Source organism: Odontesthes bonariensis, chromosome 4 (assembly GCF_027942865.1).
Source record: "Odontesthes bonariensis isolate fOdoBon6 chromosome 4, fOdoBon6.hap1, whole genome shotgun sequence".
NCBI classification, from domain to species: Eukaryota; Metazoa; Chordata; class Actinopteri; order Atheriniformes; family Atherinopsidae; genus Odontesthes; species Odontesthes bonariensis.
In genome coordinates, this window is record NC_134509.1 from 722,602 (window position 1) to 744,402 (window position 21,801).

Sequence of the window (21,801 nt, forward strand, 5' to 3'; positions counted from 1 at the left end):
TTAGAGCCCACAGATGTTCTCACAGATGTTAGAACCCACAGATGTTCTCACAGATGTTAGAACCCACAGATGTTCTCACAGATGTTAGAGCCCACAGATGTTCTTACAGATGTTAGAGCCCACAGATGTTCTCACAGATATTAGAACCCACAGATGTTCTCACAGATGTTAGAGCCCACAGATGTTCTCACAGATGTTAGAACCCACAGATGTTCTCACAGATGTTAGAACCCACAGATGTTAGAACACACAGATGTTCTCACAGATGTTAGAGCCCACAGATGTTCTCACAGATGTTAGAGCCCACAGATGTTCTCACAGATGTTAGAACCCACAGATGTTAGAACACACAGATGTTCTCACAGATGTTAGAACACACAGATGTTCTCACAGATGTTAGAGCCCACAGATGTTCTCACAGATATTAGAACCCACAGATGTTCTCACAGATGTTAGAACCCACAGATGTTCTCACAGATGTTAGAGCCCACAGATGTTCTCACAGATGTTAGAGCCCACAGATGTTCTTACAGATGTTAGAGCCCACAGATGTTCTTACAGATGTTAGAACCCACAGATGTTAGAACCCACAGATGTTAGAACACACAGATGTTCTCACAGATGTTAGAACACACAGATGTTCTCACAGATGTTAGAGCCCACAGATGTTCTCACAGATATTAGAACCCACAGATGTTCTCACAGATGTTAGAACCCACAGATGTTCTCACAGATGTTAGAACCCACAGATGTTCTCACAGATGTTAGAGCCCACAGATGTTCTTACAGATGTTAGAACCCACAGATGTTAGAACCCACAGATGTTAGAACCCACAGATGTTAGAACCCACAGATGTTCTCACAGATGTTAGAGCCCACAGATGTTCTCACAGATGTTAGAACCCACAGATGTTCTCACAGATGTTAGAACCCACAGATGTTAGAGCCCACAGATGTTCTCACAGATGTTCTCACAGATGTTAGAGCCCACAGATGTTCTCACAGATGTTAGAACCCACAGATGTTAGAACCCACAGATGTTCTTACAGATGTTAGAACCCACAGATGTTCTCACAGATGTTCTCACAGATGTTCTCACAGATGTTCTCACAGATGTTAGAGCCCACAGATGTTCTCACAGATGTTCTCACAGATGTTAGAACCCACAGATGTTCTTACAGATGTTAGAACCCACAGATGTTCTCACAGATGTTAGAACCCACAGATGTTCTTACAGATGTTAGAGCCCACAGATGTTCTCACAGATGTTAGAACCCACAGATGTTCTCACAGATGTTAGAGCCCACAGATGTTCTCACAGATGTTCTCACAGATGTTAGAGCCCACAGATGTTCTCACAGATGTTAGAGCCCACAGATGTTCTCACAGATGTTAGAACCCACAGATGTTCTTACAGATGTTAGAACCCACAGATGTTCTCACAGATGTTAGAACCCACAGATGTTCTCACAGTTGTTAGAACCCACAGATGTTCTCACAGTTGTTAGAACCCACAGATGTTAGAACCCACAGATGTTCTCACAGATGTTAGAGCCCACAGATGTTCTCACAGATGTTAGAACCCACAGATGTTCTCACAGATGTTCTCACAGATGTTCTTACAGATGTTAGAACCCACAGATGTTCTCACAGATGTTCTCACAGATGTTAGAACCCACAGATGTTCTTACAGATGTTAGAACCCACAGATGTTAGAACCCACAGATGTTCTCACAGATGTTAGAACCCACAGATGTTCTCACAGATGTTAGAGCCCACAGATGTTCTCACAGATGTTAGAACCCACAGATGTTCTCACAGATGTTAGAACCCACAGATGTTCTCACAGATGTTAGAGCCCACAGATGTTCTCACAGATGTTCTCACAGATGTTAGAGCCCACAGATGTTCTCACAGATGTTAGAACCCACAGATGTTAGAACCCACAGATGTTCTTACAGATGTTAGAACCCACAGATGTTCTCACAGATGTTCTCACAGATGTTCTCACAGATGTTAGAGCCCACAGATGTTCTCACAGATGTTCTCACAGATGTTAGAACCCACAGATGTTCTTACAGATGTTAGAACCCACAGATGTTCTCACAGATGTTAGAACCCACAGATGTTCTTACAGATGTTAGAGCCCACAGATGTTCTCACAGATGTTAGAACCCACAGATGTTCTCACAGATGTTAGAACCCACAGATGTTCTCACAGATGTTAGAGCCCACAGATGTTCTCACAGATGTTCTCACAGATGTTAGAACCCACAGATGTTCTCACAGTTGTTAGAACCCACAGATGTTCTCACAGTTGTTAGAACCCACAGATGTTCTCACAGATGTTAGAACCCACAGATGTTCTCACAGATGTTAGAACCCACAGATGTTCTCACAGATGTTAGAACCCACAGATGTTCTCACAGATGTTAGAACCCACAGATGTTCTTACAGATGTTAGAGCCCACAGATGTTCTCACAGATGTTAGAACCCACAGATGTTCTCACAGATGTTCTCACAGATGTTCTTACAGGTGTTAGAGCCCACAGATGTTAGAACCCACAGATGTTAGAACCCACAGATGTTAGAACCCACAGATGTTCTCACAGATGTTAGAGCCCACAGATGTTCTCACAGATGTTAGAACCCACAGATGTTCTTACAGATGTTAGAACCCACAGATGTTCTCACAGATGTTAGAACCCACAGATGTTAGAACCCACAGATGTTCTTACAGATGTTAGAGCCCACAGATGTTCTCACAGATGTTCTCACAGATGTTAGAGCCCACAGATGTTCTCACAGATGTTAGAACCCACAGATGTTCTTACAGATGTTAGAGCCCACAGATGTTCTCACAGATGTTCTTACAGATGTTAGAACCCACAGATGTTCTCACAGATGTTAGAACCCACAGATGTTCTCACAGATGTTCTCACAGTTGTTAGAACCCACAGATGTTCTTACAGATGTTAGAGCCCACAGATGTTCTCACAGATGTTCTCACAGATGTTAGAACCCACAGATGTTCTTACAGATGTTAGAGCCCACAGATGTTCTCACAGATGTTAGAACCCACAGATGTTCTCACAGATTTTAGGACCCACAGATGTTCTCACAGATGTTCTCACAGTTGTTAGAACCCACAGATGTTCTTACAGATGTTAGAGCCCACAGATGTTCTCACAGATGTTAGAACCCACAGATGTTCTTACAGATGTTAGAGCCCACAGATGTTCTCACAGATGTTCTCACAGATTTTAGGACCCACAGATGTTAGAACCCACAGATGTTCTCTGCTGAGGTTCCAGATGTTCTCTTCTATGCAGGAGGACGTCTCTGAGAGCGACATCGAGGACTCCTTCAGGTCCATGTTCGCTCAGCTGTCCGGAGACGTGAGTCCACTCAGAGACGCTGTTTCACTCCCAGTTTAACAGCTTCTGACCCAGGTGTCCTCTGTCCCCAGGACATGGAGATCTCAGTCCAGGAGCTCAGGACCGTCCTCAACAGGGTGGTGTCAAAACGTGAGTAACATCTGTCCATCTGTTCATCTTTCCATCTGTCCATCCATCTGTTCATCTGTCCATCCATCTGTCGTCCATCTGTTCATCCATCTGTCGTCCATCTGTTCATCCATCTGTTCATCTGTTCATCCATCTGTTCATCCATCTGTCCATCCATCTGTCCATCCATCTGTCCGTCCATCTGTCGTCCATCTGTCCATCTGTTCATCTTTCCATCTGTCCATCCATCTGTTCATCTGTCCATCCATCTGTCCATCCATCTGTTCATCTGTTCATCTGTCCATCCATCTGTCCGTCCATCTGTCCGTCCATCTGTCGTCCATCTGTTCATCTGTCCATCTGTCCATCCATCTGTTCATCTGTTCATCCATCTGTCCATCCATCTGTCCATCTGTCCATCCATCTGTCCATCCATCTGTCCATCCATCTGTTGTCCATCCATCTGTTGTCCATCCATCTTTCCATCTGTCCATCCATCTGTCTGTCCATCTGTCCATCTATCTGTTCATCCATCTGTCCATCTGTCCATCTATCTGTTCATCCATCTGTCCATCTGTCCATCTATCTGTCCGTCCATCTGTCCATACATCTGTTCATCTGTCATCCATCTGTCATCCATCTGTCCATCCATCTGTCTGTCCATCTGTCGATCTATCTATCCATTTATCTGTCCATCTATCTGTTCATCTATCTGTCCATCTATCTATCCATCCATCTGTCCATCCATCTGTCATCTATCTTTCCATCCATCTGTCCATCTGTCATCTATCTTTCCATCCATCTGTCATCCATCTGTCCATCCATCTGTCCATCTATCTATCCATTTATCTGTCCATTTATCTGTCCATCTATCTGTCCATCCATCTGTCCATCCATGTCATCCATCTGTCCATCTATCTATCCATCCATCTATCTATCCATCCATCTATCTGTCCATCTATCTATCCATCCATCTATCTGTCCATCTATCTGTCCATCCATCTGTCCATCCATCTGTCCATCCATCTGTTCATCTGTCCATCCATCCATCTGTCCATCTGTCCATCCATCCATCCATCCATCCATCCATCCATCCGTCCATCCATCTGTCCATCTGTCCATCTGTCCATCCATCCATCCATCTGTCCATCCATCCATCCATCCATCTGTACATCCATCTGTCCATCTGTCCATCCATCCGTCCATCCATCTGTCCATCCATCCATCCATCCATCTGTCCATCTGTTCATCTGTCCATCCATCAGTCCATCTGTCCATCCATCCATCCATCCATCTGTCCATCTGTTCATCTGTCCATCCATCAGTCCATCTGTCCATCCATCCATCCATCTGTCCATCCATCTGTCCATCTGTCCATCTGTCCATCCATCTGTCCATCCATCTATCCATCCATCCATCCGTCCATCTGTCCATCCATCCATCTGTCCATCCATCAGTCCATCTGTCCATCCATCCATCCATCCATCCATCCATCCGTCCATCCATCCATCCATCCATCTGTCCATCCATCCATCCATCCATCCATCCATCCGTCCATCCATCTGTCCATCCATCCATCCATCCATCTGTACATCCATCTGTCCATCCATCCATCCATCTGTTCATCCATCCGTCCATCCATCTGTCCATCCATCCATCCATCCATCTGTCCATCCATCCATCCATCCATCTGTACATCCATCTGTCCATCCATCCATCCATCTGTCCATCCATCCATCCATCTGTTCATCTATCCATCCATCTGTCCATCCATCCATCTCTCCATCCATCCATCCATCTGTCCATCTGTCCATCCATCTGTCCATCCATCCATCTGTCCATCTGTTCATCCATCCATCCATCTGTCCATCTGTCCATCCATCCATCCATCTGTCCATCCATCCATCCATCCATCCATCCATCTGTCCATCCATCCATCTGTCCATCATCCATCTGTTCATCCATCCATCTGTCCATCCATCTTTCCATCTGTCCATCCATCCATCTGTTCATCTATCCATCCATCCATCTGTACATCCATCCATCCATCCATCCATCTGTCCATCCATCTGTCCATCTGTCCATCCATCCATCTGTTCATCTATCCATCCATCCATCTGTACATCCATCCATCCATCCATCTGTACATCCATCCATCCATCCGTCCATCTGTCCATCCATCCATCTGTCCATCCATCCATCCATCTGTTCATCTATCCATCCATCTGTCCATCCATCCATCTCTCCATCCATCCATCCATCTGTCCATCTGTCCATCCATCTGTCCATCCATCCATCTGTCCATCTGTTCATCCATCCATCCATCCATCCATCCATCCATCTGTCCATCCATCCATCCATCCATCCATCTGTCCATCCATCCATCTGTTCATCCATCCATCTGTCCATCCATCCATCCATCTGTTCATCCATCCATCTTTCCATCTGTCCATCCATCCATCTGTTCATCTATCCATCCATCCATCTGTACATCCATCCATCCATCCATCCATCCATCCATCCATCTGTTCATCCATCTGTCCATCTGTCCATCCATCTGTCCATCCATCCATCTGTCCATCTGTTCATCCATCTGTTCATCCATCTGTTCATCTATCCATCTGTCCATCCATCCATCCATCCATCTGTCCATCTGTCCATCCATCCATCTCTCCATCCATCCATCCATCTGTCCATCTGTCCATCCATCCATCTCTCCATCCATCCATCCATCTGTCCATCTGTCCATCCATCTGTCCACCCATCCATCTGTCCATCTGTTCATCTGTCCATCCATCCATCTGTTCATCCATCCATCCATCTGTCCATCCATCCATCCATCCATCCATCCATCTGTCCATCCATCCATCTGTCCATCTGTCCATCCATCCATCCATCACTGATCAGTTTCCTTCAAACTGCAGGTTAACATTCTGGTGAGCAACAGCAGCTGGACGAACCATCCCCCCCCAAATAAGACTTACTCCAACACAACAACATATTACATTATTTGTATTATTTTATTATATTTAATCTTAAATACAAAAAGGTACAAAAAAGATACCACATGTAGTTTACAAAATGCCATGTCGATGTGTATCAGAAGTTATTTAAGTTATTTAATTCAGCATATAGCTCATAGCTGTCAGTTTGGGGGTTTTAAGGGAGGACACGGATGCGGATTTTCAAAAGCAAAGTAGATTTATTAACAAAAACAAAGTATCAAAGGAAAGCGCGGCTGAGCCGGATACAAAAACCTGAACTGTGGAAAAAACTATTTAACAAAACACTTAAGCATAACATGGAAAAAGACTTGCCTTAACTGTGGCGTGGCATGGAGGGTGACGGAAAAGAATCTCACAAGAAATGAAAGGAAACCTGGAAACTAAATACTGTGGAGGGTGATTAAGGATGGAGTGCAGCTGAAGGAAATGAGTGCAGGTGACGTGAATGAAACTAATTAAGACCTGAACCAAAAACATGATCTAAACTAAGAACTAAAGACCTTATCTAAAAACCAAACATGATCTAAAACATAAAACACATGGCATGAGTCCATGGCATGACAATAGCAAAAAAACTAATCCACAGTCAGGACTTCTTGTTGTGTTGCAAACACAAACTACAGCAGGTTGCCTTTCGGTAAAATTAGCTGCATGACATGATGCCTCAATTCTGATTCGAGTTCAGCAAAACTAAAAATCAAATACAGTCGATGCTAATAGCAACATGTTAGCAAGAGGCTAATATGTTGCTCTTAGCCTCTTGCTAATATGTTGCTTTTGCTAACCGGAGTCATGTGACGTAAACACATTCACGTAGATGGCTGCACAGATTTTTATTTATTTACATGTTTCACATAACCCAGTTAATCACATGAAGGTATGTGGGTCTATGTTCATTTTAGGAATGAAGTACAGTTTATTTGGATTGGAAGCAGTTTGTGCTGTGGCCTGGGATCAGTCTAATGTGCGCCCTGGGGGGTCGCCCACATTGCCCATAGCAAAAACCGGCCCTGCTGGTGAGGTCCAACAGGTTCTTCTTCTGTGGTTGTGTTTGCAGACAGAGACCTGCAGACGGATGGATTCAGCACGGAGTCCTGCAGATCCATGGTCAGCCTCATGGATGTATCCTAAAGTCCTGGGTCAGGTGTCTGTGGGGACACCTAAAGTCCTGGGTCAGGTGTCTGTGGGGACACCTAAAGTCCTGGGTCAGGTATCTGTGGGGGACACCTAAAGTCCTGGGTCAGGTGTCTGTGGGGGACACCTAAAGTCCTGGGTCAGGTGTCTGTGGGGGACACCTAAAGTCCTGGGTCAGGTGTCTGTGGGGACACCTAAAGTCCTGGGTCAGGTGTCTGTGGGGACACCTAAAGTCCTGGGTCAGGTGTCTGTGGGGGACACCTAAAGTCCTGGGTCAGGTGTCTGTGGGGGACACCTAAAGTCCTGGGTCAGGTGTCTGTGGGGGACACCTAAAGTCCTGGGTCAGGTGTCTGTGGGGGACACCTAAAGTCCTGGGTCAGGTGTCTGTGGGGGACACCTAAAGTCCTGGGTAACGTGTCTGTGGGGACACCTAAAGTCCTGGGTCAGGTGTCTGTGGGGGACACCTAAAGTCCTGGGTAACGTGTCTGTGGGGACACCTAAAGTCCTGGGTCAGGTGTCTGTGGGGACACCTAAAGTCCTGGGTCAGGTGTCTGTGGGGGACACCTAAAGTCCTGGGTCAGGTGTCTGTGGGGGACACCTAAAGTCCTGGGTCAGGTGTCTGTGGGGGACACCTAAAGTCCTGGGTCAGGTGTCTGTGGGGGACACCTAAAGTCCTGGGTCAGGTGTCTGTGGGGACACCTAAAGTCCTGGGTCAGGTGTCTGTGGGGGACACCTAAAGTCCTGGGTCAGGTGTCTGTGGGGGACACCTAAAGTCCTGGGTAACGTGTCTGTGGGGGACACCTAAAGTCCTGGGTCAGGTGTCTGTGGGGACACCTTCCTGCCCTCCTGGGGCAGGTTTACAGCTGTTGTTTTACCCCTCGCTGAGTCGGCGTTGACCTTGACTCGACCTCAGAAAGATGGCAGCGCTCGGCTCGGTCTGCTGGAGTTTCAGATCCTCTGGAACAAGATCAGGAAGTGGCTGGTGAGTCGGACAGGTACCAACACTCACCTGGGCTGCGTTCCAAACCGCATACTTCTCCTACTACTCCTACTAACTTTCTGAGTTAGTATGCGAGTTTGAGTAAGCAGAAGTTCCCGGATGCATACTAGATTCTCCTAAATGTTGGGTATGCATCATGAGGTTACTACTCATACTCAAACTACCCAAGATGCAACGTAACGTGACGTCGCCGATCGTCATTTCCTGTCAAAACGGCAGTTTCAAGCTAGCTACAACGAAGGTAGGTTCACTTCCTGTTTTCAAAACAAAAGCACCAATTGTATGGTAATGGCTTTCCCTATGATAAAAGGCAACGGGTATTTTATTTTGTGAAAATAACAGGAAGTGCGTTGCTCACTGCGGCTAGCTTTAGTAGCGCCGAATTCGTGGGAACAAAATTGTAAACAGCCGGTATTTTGTCAGGTTTTCAACACGTTGGGGATCTAAACGACTACTTTCTCACCTGAAAATGTTTCAAATGTTGCTAAAGTTTACAGAGTTTAGAGCTTAAAGGAAATCAGCTTCAGGCCGGCTGATTTCAGCTCGGGCAGGAGCGAGATGCATTGTGGGTAAACGCTCTGCATACTGTCTGATCGATGAGTATGCAGTATGTAGTATGTAGTATGTAGTATGAAGTATGCAGTATGCAATATGTAGTATGTAGTGTGCAGTATGCAATATGTAGTATGTAGTATGAAGTATGCAATATGCAGTATGTAGTATGTAGTATGAAGTATGCAGTATGCAATATGTAGTATGTAGTATGAAGTATGCAGTATGTAGTATGCAGTATGTAGTATGCAGTATGTAGTATGCAGTATGCAGTATGTAGTATGCAGTATGTAGTATGCAGTATGTAGTATGCAGTATGCAGTATGTAGTATGCAGTATGCAGTATGTAGTATGCAGTATGCAGTATGTAGTATGTAGTATGAAGTATGCAGTATGCAGTATGTAGTATGCAGTATGTAGTATGAAGTATGCAGTATGTAGTATGCAGTATGCAGTATGTAGTATGCAGTATGAAGTATGAAGTAAGCAGTATGTAGTATGCAGTATGTAGTATGCAGTATGCAGTATGTAGTATGCAGTATGTAGTATGCAGTATGCAGTATGTAGTATGCAGTATGCAGTATGAAGTATGCAGTATGTAGTATGCAGTATGCAGTATGTAGTATGCAGTATGAAGTATGAAGTAAGCAGTATGTAGTAAGCAGTATGTAGTATGCAGTATGTAGTATGCAGTATGCAGTATGTAGTATGCAGTATGCAGTATGCAGTATGTAGTATGCAGTATGAAGTATGCAGTATGCAGTATGCAGTATGTAGTATGCAGTATGCAGTATGTAGTATGCAGTATGCAGTATGTAGTATGCAGTATGAAGTATGAAGTAAGCAGTATGCAGTATGCAGTATGCAGTATGCAGTATGTAGTATGCAGTATGCAGTATGAAGTATGCAGTATGCAGTATGTAGTATGTAGTATGCGGTTTCGAACACAGCCCTGGTCCAGTGCGAGTTAGGACCCGATCTCTGGTCCAGAACCAGAACCAGGACTCATGTTCCCACTGTGACGGGATGTTGGTGTCCCACAGGGCATCTTCAGAGAGTTCGACCTGGATAAGTCCGGCTGCATGAGCTCCTACGAGATGCGCCTGGCGTTGGAGAACGGCGGTGAGTCGTGCTCGTCCTGAACGTTGGGTCCTCTCTGAGTCCGTGGAACTGATCTGAGGTCTGCTTCCTCTGCAGGGTTCAAACTTAACAACAAGCTGTACCAGATGCTGGTCGCTCGATACGCCGACAACGAGATCATCGACTTCGACAACTTCACCTGCTGCCTGGTCAAACTGGAGGCCATGTTCAGTAGGTGCAGCAGCTCTATGAACGCTCTGAGTTCACTGTTGCCTTAGACCGACCTGGTGTGTCTTTGTCTCTCAGGAACCTTCCAGGGGCTGGACCGAGACGGGACGGGAACGGTGGAGCTGAACGTCATGGAGGTATCACAATTAAACACCTACACCGAGAAGTAAAGATGTGGGTTATTCAGTTCTACACAACCAGCATCATTTTATTTCAGCTCTTCTAATCAAGATTTGATTCATTGTTCAACATTAAAATCTCTAAAACCAAAGCAGGGAGGACTGAAGCCAGATAGTTTGTTTCTCTGAACCAGGCTGTGTTCGAAACCGCCTACTACATACTACATACTGCATACTGCATACTGCATACTACATACTACATACTGCATACTACATACTGCATACTACATACTGCATACTGCATACTACATACTACATACTGCATACTACATACTGCATACTTCATACTACATACTACATACTGCATACTACATACTACATACTGCATACTGCATACTACATACTACATACTGCATACTGCATACTGCATACTACATACTACATACTGCATACTGCATACTACATACTACATACTGCATACTACATACTGCATACTTCATACTACATACTACATACTGCATACTACATACTGCATACTTCATACTACATACTACATACTGCATACTGCATACTACATACTGCATACTGCATACTACATACTGCATACTGCATACTGCATACTACATACTACATACTGCATACTGCATACTGCATACTTCATACTACATACTACATACTGCATACTACATACTACATACTGCATACTGCATACTGCATACTACATACTGCATACTTCATACTACATACTGCATACTGCATACTACATACTGCATACTGCATACTGCATACTACATACTGCATACTGCATACTACATACTGCATACTACATACTGCATACTTCATACTACATACTGCATACTGCATACTGCATACTACATACTGCATACTACATACTGCATACTTCATACTACATACTGCATACTGCATACTACATACTGCATACTACATACTGCATACTTCATACTACATACTGCATACTGCATACTACATACTGCATACTGCATACTGCATACTACATACTGCATACTGCATACTACATACTGCATACTGCATACTGCATACTACATACTGCATACTGCATACTGCGTACTACATACTGCATACTGCATACTGCGTACTACATACTGCATACTGCATACTACGTACTACATACTACATACTGCATACTGCATACTGCGTACTACATACTGCATACTTCATACTACATACTGCATACTGCATACTACATACTACATACTGCATACTGCCTACTACATACTACATACTGCATACTACATACTGCGTACTGCATACTACATACTGCATACTACATACTGCGTACTGCATACTGCATACTGCATACTACATACTGCGTACTTCATACTGCATACTGCATACTGCATACTACATACTGCGTACTACATACTGCATACTGCATACTACATACTACATACTGCGTACTACATACTGCATACTGCATACTGCATACTGCGTACTACATACTGCATACGGCATACTGCATACGGCATACTGCGTACTACATACTGCATACGGCATACTGCGTACTACATACTGCATACGGCATACTGCATACTGCATACTACATACTGCATACTACATACTGCATACTTCATACTGCATACTTCATACTGCATACTGCATACTGCGTACTACATACTGCATACGGCATACTGCATACTGCATACTACATACTGCATACTACATACTGCATACTTCATACTGCATACTGCATACTACATACGGCATACTGCATACTGCATACTACATACGGCATACTGCATACTACATACTGCATACTACATACTGCATACTTCATACTGCATACTGCATACTACATACGGCATACTGCATACTGCATACTGCATACTGCATACTACATACTACATACTGCATACTACCTACTGCATACTGCATACTGCATACTGCATACTACATACTGCATACTACATACTGCATACTTCATACTGCATACTGCATACTGCATACTACATACTACATACTTTATACTGCATACTGCATACTGCATACTACATACTGCATACTGCATACCGCATACCGCATAGTACATACTGCATACTGCATACTACATACTGCATACTGCATACCGCATACCGCATAGTACATACTGCATACTGCATACCTCATACCGCATACCGCATACTACATACTACATACTGCATACTGCATACTGCATACGGCAAACTGCATACTACATACTTTATACTGCATACTGCATACTGCATACTACATACTGCATACTGCATACCGCATACCGCATAGTACATACTGCATACTGCATACTACATACTGCATACTGCATACTACATACTACATACTGCATACGGCAAACTGCATACTACATACTGTATACTGCATACTGCATACTACATACTGCATACTGCATACTACATACTAAATACTGCATACTGCATACTACATACTGCATACTGCATACTACATACTGCATACTGCATACTGCATACTACATACTGCATACTGCATACTGCATACCGCATACTACATACTACATACCGCATACTACATACTGCATACTGCATACTACATACTAAATACTGCATACTACATACTAAATACTGCATACTGCATACTACATACTGCATACTACATACTACATACCGCATACTACATACTGCATACGGCAAACTGCATACCACATACTGCATACTGCATACTGCATACTACATACTGCATACTGCATACGGCATACTGCATACTGCATACGGCAAACTGCATACTACATACTGCATACTACATACTGCATACTGCATACTACATACTACATACTGCATACGGCAAACTGCATACTACATACTGCATACTGCATACTGCATACTACATACTGCATACTGCATACTACATACCAAATACTGCATACTGCATACTACATACTGCATACTGCATACTACATACTGCATACTCCATACTGCATACGGCATACTGCATACTCCATACTGCATACTGCATACTGCATACTCCATACGGCATACTGCATACTGCATACTGCATACTGCATACTACATACTGCATACCACATACGGCATACTACCTACTGCATACTGCATACTACATACTCCATACTGCATACTGCATACTACATACTGCATACTGCATACTGCATACGGCATACTGCATACTACATACGGCATACTGCATACTACATACTACATACTGCATACTGCATACGGCATACTGCATACTGCATACTACATACCGCATACTACATACGGCATACTACCTACTGCATACTGCATACTACATACCGCATACTACATACGGCATACTACATACTGCATACTGCATACTACATACTGCATACTGCATACTCCATACGGCATACTGCATACTATATACTGCATACTGCATACTGCATACTACATACGGCATACTGCATACTACATACTGCATACTGCATACTACATACTGCATACTGCATACTGCATACTACATACTGCATACTACATACGGCAAACTGCATACTACATACTGCATACTACATACTGCATACTGCATACTACATACGGCATACTACATACGGCATACTACCTACTGCATACTACATACTACATACTACATACTGCATACGGCATACTACATACTGCATACTGCATACTGCATACTGCATACGGCATACTACATACTGCATACTGCATACTAAATACTGCATACTGCATACTGCATACTACATACTCCATACGGCCTACTGCATACTGCATACTACATACTACATACTGCATACTTCATACTGCATACTACATACTGCATACTGCATACTACATACGGCATACTACATACGGCATACTACATACTGCATACTGCATACTGCATACTAAATACTGCATACTGCATACTACATACTCCATACTGCATACTGCATACTACATACTGCATACGGCATACTACCTACTGCATACTGCATACTACATACTACATACTGCATACTTCATACGGCATACTACATACTGCATACTGCATACTACATACGGCATACTACATACGGCATACTACCTACTGCATACTGCATACGGCATACTACATACTGCATACTGCATACTGCATACTACATACTGCATACTGCATACTGCATACTCCATACTGCATACTGCATACTACATACTGCATACGGCATACTACCTACTGCATACTGCATACTACATACTGCATACTGCATACTACAAACTACATACTACATACTGCATACTACATACTACATACTCCATACTGCATACTGCATACTACAAACTACATACTGCATGCTACATACTCCATATGGCATACTGCATACTGCATACTGCATACTACGTACTGCATACTGCATATTGCATACTGCATACTATACTACATACTGCATACTACATACTGCATACTGCATATTGCATATTGCATACTATACTACATACTGCATACTGCATACTATACTGCATACTGCATACTGCATACTACATACTATATACTGCATACTACATACTGCATACTGCATACTATATTGCATACTCTATACTACATACTGCATACTGCATACTATACTGCATACTGCATACTACATACTCTATACTACATACTGCATACTGCATACTATGTTGCATACTCTATACTACATACTGCATACTGCATACTATGTTGCATACTCTATACTACATACTGCATACTGCATACTATACTCCATACTGCATACTACATACTGCATACTGCATACTACATACTGCATACTGCATACTATGTTGCATACTCTATACTACATACTGCATACTGCATACTATGTTGCATACTCTATACTACATACTGCATACTGCATACTATACTCCATACTGCATACTACATACTGCATACTGCATACTGCATACTACATACTGCATACTATACTGCATACTGCATACTGCATACTACATACTGCATACTGCATACTTCATACTACATACTGCATACTGCATACTGCATACTATACTACATACTGCATACTGCATACGGCATACTACATACTGCATACTATATACTGCATACGGCATACTACATACTGCATACTGCATACGGCATACTACATACTGCATACTGCATACTGCATACTGCATACGGCATACTACCTACTGCATACTGCATACTGCATACTGCATACTACCTACTGCATACTGCATACTGCATACTGCATACTACCTCCTGCATACTGCATACTGCATACTGGATACTACATACTGCATACTGCATACTACATACTGCATACTGCATACTATACTGCATACTGCATACTGCATACTGCATACTACATACTGCATACTGCATACTGCATACTGCATACTACCTACTGCATACTGCATACTGCATACTGCATACTGGATACTGCATACTGCATACTGCATACTACATACTGCATACTGCATACTATACTACATACTGCATACTGCATACTGCATACTATATACTGCATACTGCATACTGCATACTACATTCTGCATACTACATACTGCATACTACATACTGCATACTATATTGCATACTCTATACTACCTACTGCATACTGCATACTGCATACTACATACTGCATACTGCATACTGCATACTACATACTGCATACTGCATACTATATTGCATACTCTATACTACCTACTGCATACTGCATACTGCATACTGCATACTATATTGCATACTCTATTCTACCTACTGCATACTGCATACTGCATACTACATACTGCATACTGCATACGGCATACTACCTACTGCATACTGCATACTGCTTACTACGTACTGCGTACTGCATACTGCATACTGCATACTACGTACTGCGTACTGCATACTGCATACTGCATACTGCATACTACGTACTGCACACTGCATATTGCATACTGCATACTATACTCCATACTGCATACTACATACTGCAAACTGCATACTGCATACTGCATACTGCATACTGCATACTATACTGCATACTGCATACTACATACTGCATACTGCATATTGCATACTACATACTGCATACTGCATACTGCATACTGCATACTATACTCCATACTGCATACTGCTTACTACGTACTGCGTACTACATACTGCATACTGCATACTACGTACTGCGTACTGCATACTGCATACTGCATACTGCATACTACGTACTGCACACTGCATACTGCATACTGCATACTATACTCCATACTGCATACTACATACTGCATACTGCATATTGCATACTACATACTGCATACTGCATACTGCATACTATACTCCATACTGCATACTACATACTGCATACTGCATACTACATACTGCGTACTGCATACTGCATACTATACTCCATACTGCGTACTACATACTGCATACTGCATACTACGTACTGCGTACTGCATACTGCATACTGCATACTACGTACTGCGTACTGCATACTGCATACTGCATACTACGTACTGCATACTGCATATTGCATACTGCATACTATACTACATACTGCATACTGCGTACTGCGTACTGCATACTGCATACTGCATACTACGTACTGCGTACTGCATACTGCATACTGCATACTACGTACTGCGTACTGCATACTATACTGCATACTGCATACTACATACTGCATACTGCATATTGCATACTACATACTGCATACTGCATACTATACTACATACTGCATACTGCATACTATACTACATACTGCATACTGCATACTATATACTACATACTGCATACTGCATACTATATTGCATACTCTATACTGCATACTGCATACTGCATACTCCATACTCCATACTGCATACTGCATACTGCATACTATACTCCATACTGCATACTACATACTGCATACTGCATACTCCATACTGCATACTACATACTGCATACTGCATACTATACTGCATACTGCATACTACATACTGCATACTTCATACTGCATACTGCATACTATGCTACATACTGCATACTGCATACTGCATACTACATACTGCATACTGCATACTGCATACTATGCTACATACTGCATACTGCATACTGCATACTACATACTGCATACTGCATACTGCATACTACATACTGCATACTACATACTTCCATACTACATACTCATCGATCAGACAGTATGCAGAGGGTTTACCCACAATGCATCTCGCTCCTGCCCGAGCCGAAATCAGCCGGCCTGAAGCTGATTTCCCTTAAGCTCTAAACTCTGTAAACTTTAGCAACATTTGAAACATTTTCAGGTGAGAAAGTAGTCGTTTAGATCCCCAACGTGTTGAAAACCTGACAAAATACCGGCTGTTTACAATTTTGTTCCCACGAATTCGGCGCTACTAAAGCTAGCCGCAGTGAGCTAACGCACTTCCTGTTATTTTCACAAAATAAAATACCCGTTGCCTTTTATCACAGGGAAAGCCATTACCATACAATTGGTGCTTTTGTTTTGAAAACAGGAAGTGAACCTACCCTCGTTGTAGCTAGCTTGATACTGCATACGGCATACTACCTACTGCATACTGCATACTACATACTACATACTGCATACTTCATACTGCATACTACATACTGCATACTGCATACTACATACGGCATACTACATACGGCATACTACCTACTGCATACTGCATACGGCATACTACATACTGCATACTGCATACTGCATACTACATACTGCATACTGCATACTGCATACTCCATACTGCATACTGCATACTACATACTGCATACGGCATACTACCTACTGCATACTGCATACTACATACTGCATACTGCATACTACAAACTACATACTACATACTGCATACTACATACTACATACTCCATACTGCATACTGCATACTGCATACTACGTACTGCATACTGCATATTGCATACTGCATACTATACTACATACTGCATACTACATACTGCATACTGCATATTGCATATTGCATACTATACTACATACTGCATACTGCATACTATACTGCATACTGCATACTGCATACTACATACTATATACTGCATACTACATACTGCATACTGCATACTATATTGCATACTCTATACTACATACTGCATACTGCATACTATACTGCATACTGCATACTACATACTCTATACTACATACTGCATACTGCATACTATGTTGCATACTCTATACTACATACTGCATACTGCATACTATGTTGCATACTCTATACTACATACTGCATACTGCATACTATACTCCATACTGCATACTACATACTGCATACTGCATACTACATACTGCATACTGCATACTATGTTGCATACTCTATACTACATACTGCATACTGCATACTATGTTGCATACTCTATACTACATACTGCATACTGCATACTATACTCCATACTGCATACTACATACTGCATACTGCATACTGCATACTACATACTGCATACTGCATACTATACTACATACTGCATACTGCATACTGCATACTACATACTGCATACTGCATACTTCATACTACATACTGCATACTGCATACTGCATACTATACTACATACTGCATACTGCATACGGCATACTACATACTGCATACTATATACTGCATACGGCATACTACATACTGCATACTGCATACGGCATACTACATACTGCATACTGCATACTGCATACTGCATACGGCATACTACCTACTGCATACTGCATACTGCATACTGCATACTACCTACTGCATACTGCATACTGCATACTGCATACTACCTCCTGCATACTGCATACTGCATACTGGATACTACATACTGCATACTGCATACTACATACTGCATACTGCATACTATACTGCATACTGCATACTGCATACTGCATACTACATACTGCATACTGCATACTGCATACTGCATACTACCTACTGCATACTGCATACTGCATACTGCATACTGGATACTGCATACTGCATACTGCATACTACATACTGCATACTGCATACTATACTACATACTGCATACTGCATACTGCATACTATATACTGCATACTGCATACTGCATACTACATTCTGCATACTACATACTGCATACTACATACTGCATACTATATTGCATACTCTATACTACCTACTGCATACTGCATACTGCATACTACATACTGCATACTGCATACTGCATACTACATACTGCATACTGCATACTATATTGCATACTCTATACTACCTACTGCATACTGCATACTGCATACTGCATACTGCATACTATATTGCATACTCTATTCTACCTACTGCATACTGCATACTGCATACTACATACTGCATACTGCATACGGCATACTACCTACTGCATACTGCATACTGCTTACTACGTACTGCGTACTGCATACTGCATACTGCATACTACGTACTGCGTACTGCATACTGCATACTGCATACTGCATACTACGTACTGCACACTGCATATTGCATACTGCATACTATACTCCATACTGCATACTACATACTGCAAACTGCATACTGCATACTGCATACTGCATACTGCATACTATACTGCATACTGCATACTACATACTGCATACTGCATATTGCATACTACATACTGCATACTGCATACTGCATACTGCATACTATACTCCATACTGCATACTGCTTACTACGTACTGCGTACTACATACTGCATACTGCATACTACGTACTGCGTACTGCATACTGCATACTGCATACTGCATACTACGTACTGCACACTGCATACTGCATACTGCATACTATACTCCATACTGCATACTACATACTGCATACTGCATATTGCATACTACATACTGCATACTGCATACTGCATACTATACTCCATACTGCATACTACATACTGCATACTGCATACTACATACTGCGTACTGCATACTGCATACTATACTCCATACTGCGTACTACATACTGCATACTGCATACTACGTACTGCGTACTGCATACTGCATACTGCATACTACGTACTGCGTACTGCATACTGCATACTGCATACTACGTACTGCATACTGCATATTGCATACTGCATACTATACTACATACTGCATACTGCGTACTGCGTACTGCATACTGCATACTGCATACTACGTACTGCGTACTGCATACTGCATACTGCATACTACGTACTGCGTACTGCATACTATACTGCATACTGCATACTACATACTGCATACTGCATATTGCATACTACATACTGCATACTGCATACTATACTACATACTGCATACTGCATACTATACTACATACTGCATACTGCATACTATATACTACATACTGCATACTGCATACTATATTGCATACTCTATACTGCATACTGCATACTGCATACTCCATACTCCATACTGCATACTGCATACTGCATACTATACTCCATACTGCATACTACATACTGCATACTGCATACTCCATACTGCATACTACATACTGCATACTGCATACTATACTGCATACTGCATACTACATACTGCATACTTCATACTACATACTGCATACTATGCTACATACTGCATACTGCATACTGCATACTACATACTGCATACTGCATACTGCATACTATGCTACATACTGCATACTGCATACTGCATACTACATACTGCATACTGCATACTACATACTGCATACTACATACTTCCATACTACATACTCATCGATCAGACAGTATGCAGAGGGTTTACCCACAATGCATCTCGCTCCTGCCCGAGCCGAAATCAGCCGGCCTGAAGCTGATTTCCCTTAAGCTCTAAACTCTGTAAACTTTAGCAACATTTGAAACATTTTCAGGTGAGAAAGTAGTCGTTTAGATCCCCAACGTGTTGAAAACCTGACAAAATACCGGCTGTTTACAATTTTGTTCCCACGAATTCGGCGCTACTAAAGCTAGCCGCAGTGAGCTAACGCACTTCCTGTTATTTTCACAAAATAAAATACCCGTTGCCTTTTATCATAGGGAAAGCCATTACCATACAATTGGTGCTTTTGTTTTGAAAACAGGAAGTGAACCTACCCTCGTTGTAGCTAGCTTGAAACTGCCGTTTTGACAGGAAATGACGATCGGCGACGTCACGTTACGTTGCATCTTGGGTAGTTTGAGTATGAGTAGTAACCTCATGATGCATACCCAACATTTAGGAGAATCTAGTATGCATCCGGGAACTTAAAAAAAGTTAAAGTTCGTAGGAGTAGAAGGAGTAGTAGGAGTAGTAGGCGGTTTCGAACACAGCCCGTCTCATTGTTGCTGACGCTGCAGCTTCTGAAGTACTTCTTT

General features: G+C 42.4%; 1 protein-coding gene across 1 annotated transcript in view; it reads left to right on the forward strand.

Annotated features, from left to right (window-relative positions):
• The window catches only part of LOC142378170 (calpain-1 catalytic subunit-like), a 61,061-nt gene that overhangs the window by 38,067 nt on the left and 1,193 nt on the right, over positions 1-21,801 (forward strand). Inside the window, exons 15-21 of the mRNA XM_075462404.1 lie at positions 3,334-3,399; positions 3,471-3,528; positions 7,570-7,634; positions 8,560-8,628; positions 10,242-10,320; positions 10,396-10,509; positions 10,585-10,643. Coding sequence (XP_075318519.1) covers positions 3,334-3,399; positions 3,471-3,528; positions 7,570-7,634; positions 8,560-8,628; positions 10,242-10,320; positions 10,396-10,509; positions 10,585-10,643 — 510 coding nt within the window. The remainder of the gene's footprint in view (positions 1-3,333; positions 3,400-3,470; positions 3,529-7,569; positions 7,635-8,559; positions 8,629-10,241; positions 10,321-10,395; positions 10,510-10,584; positions 10,644-21,801) is intronic.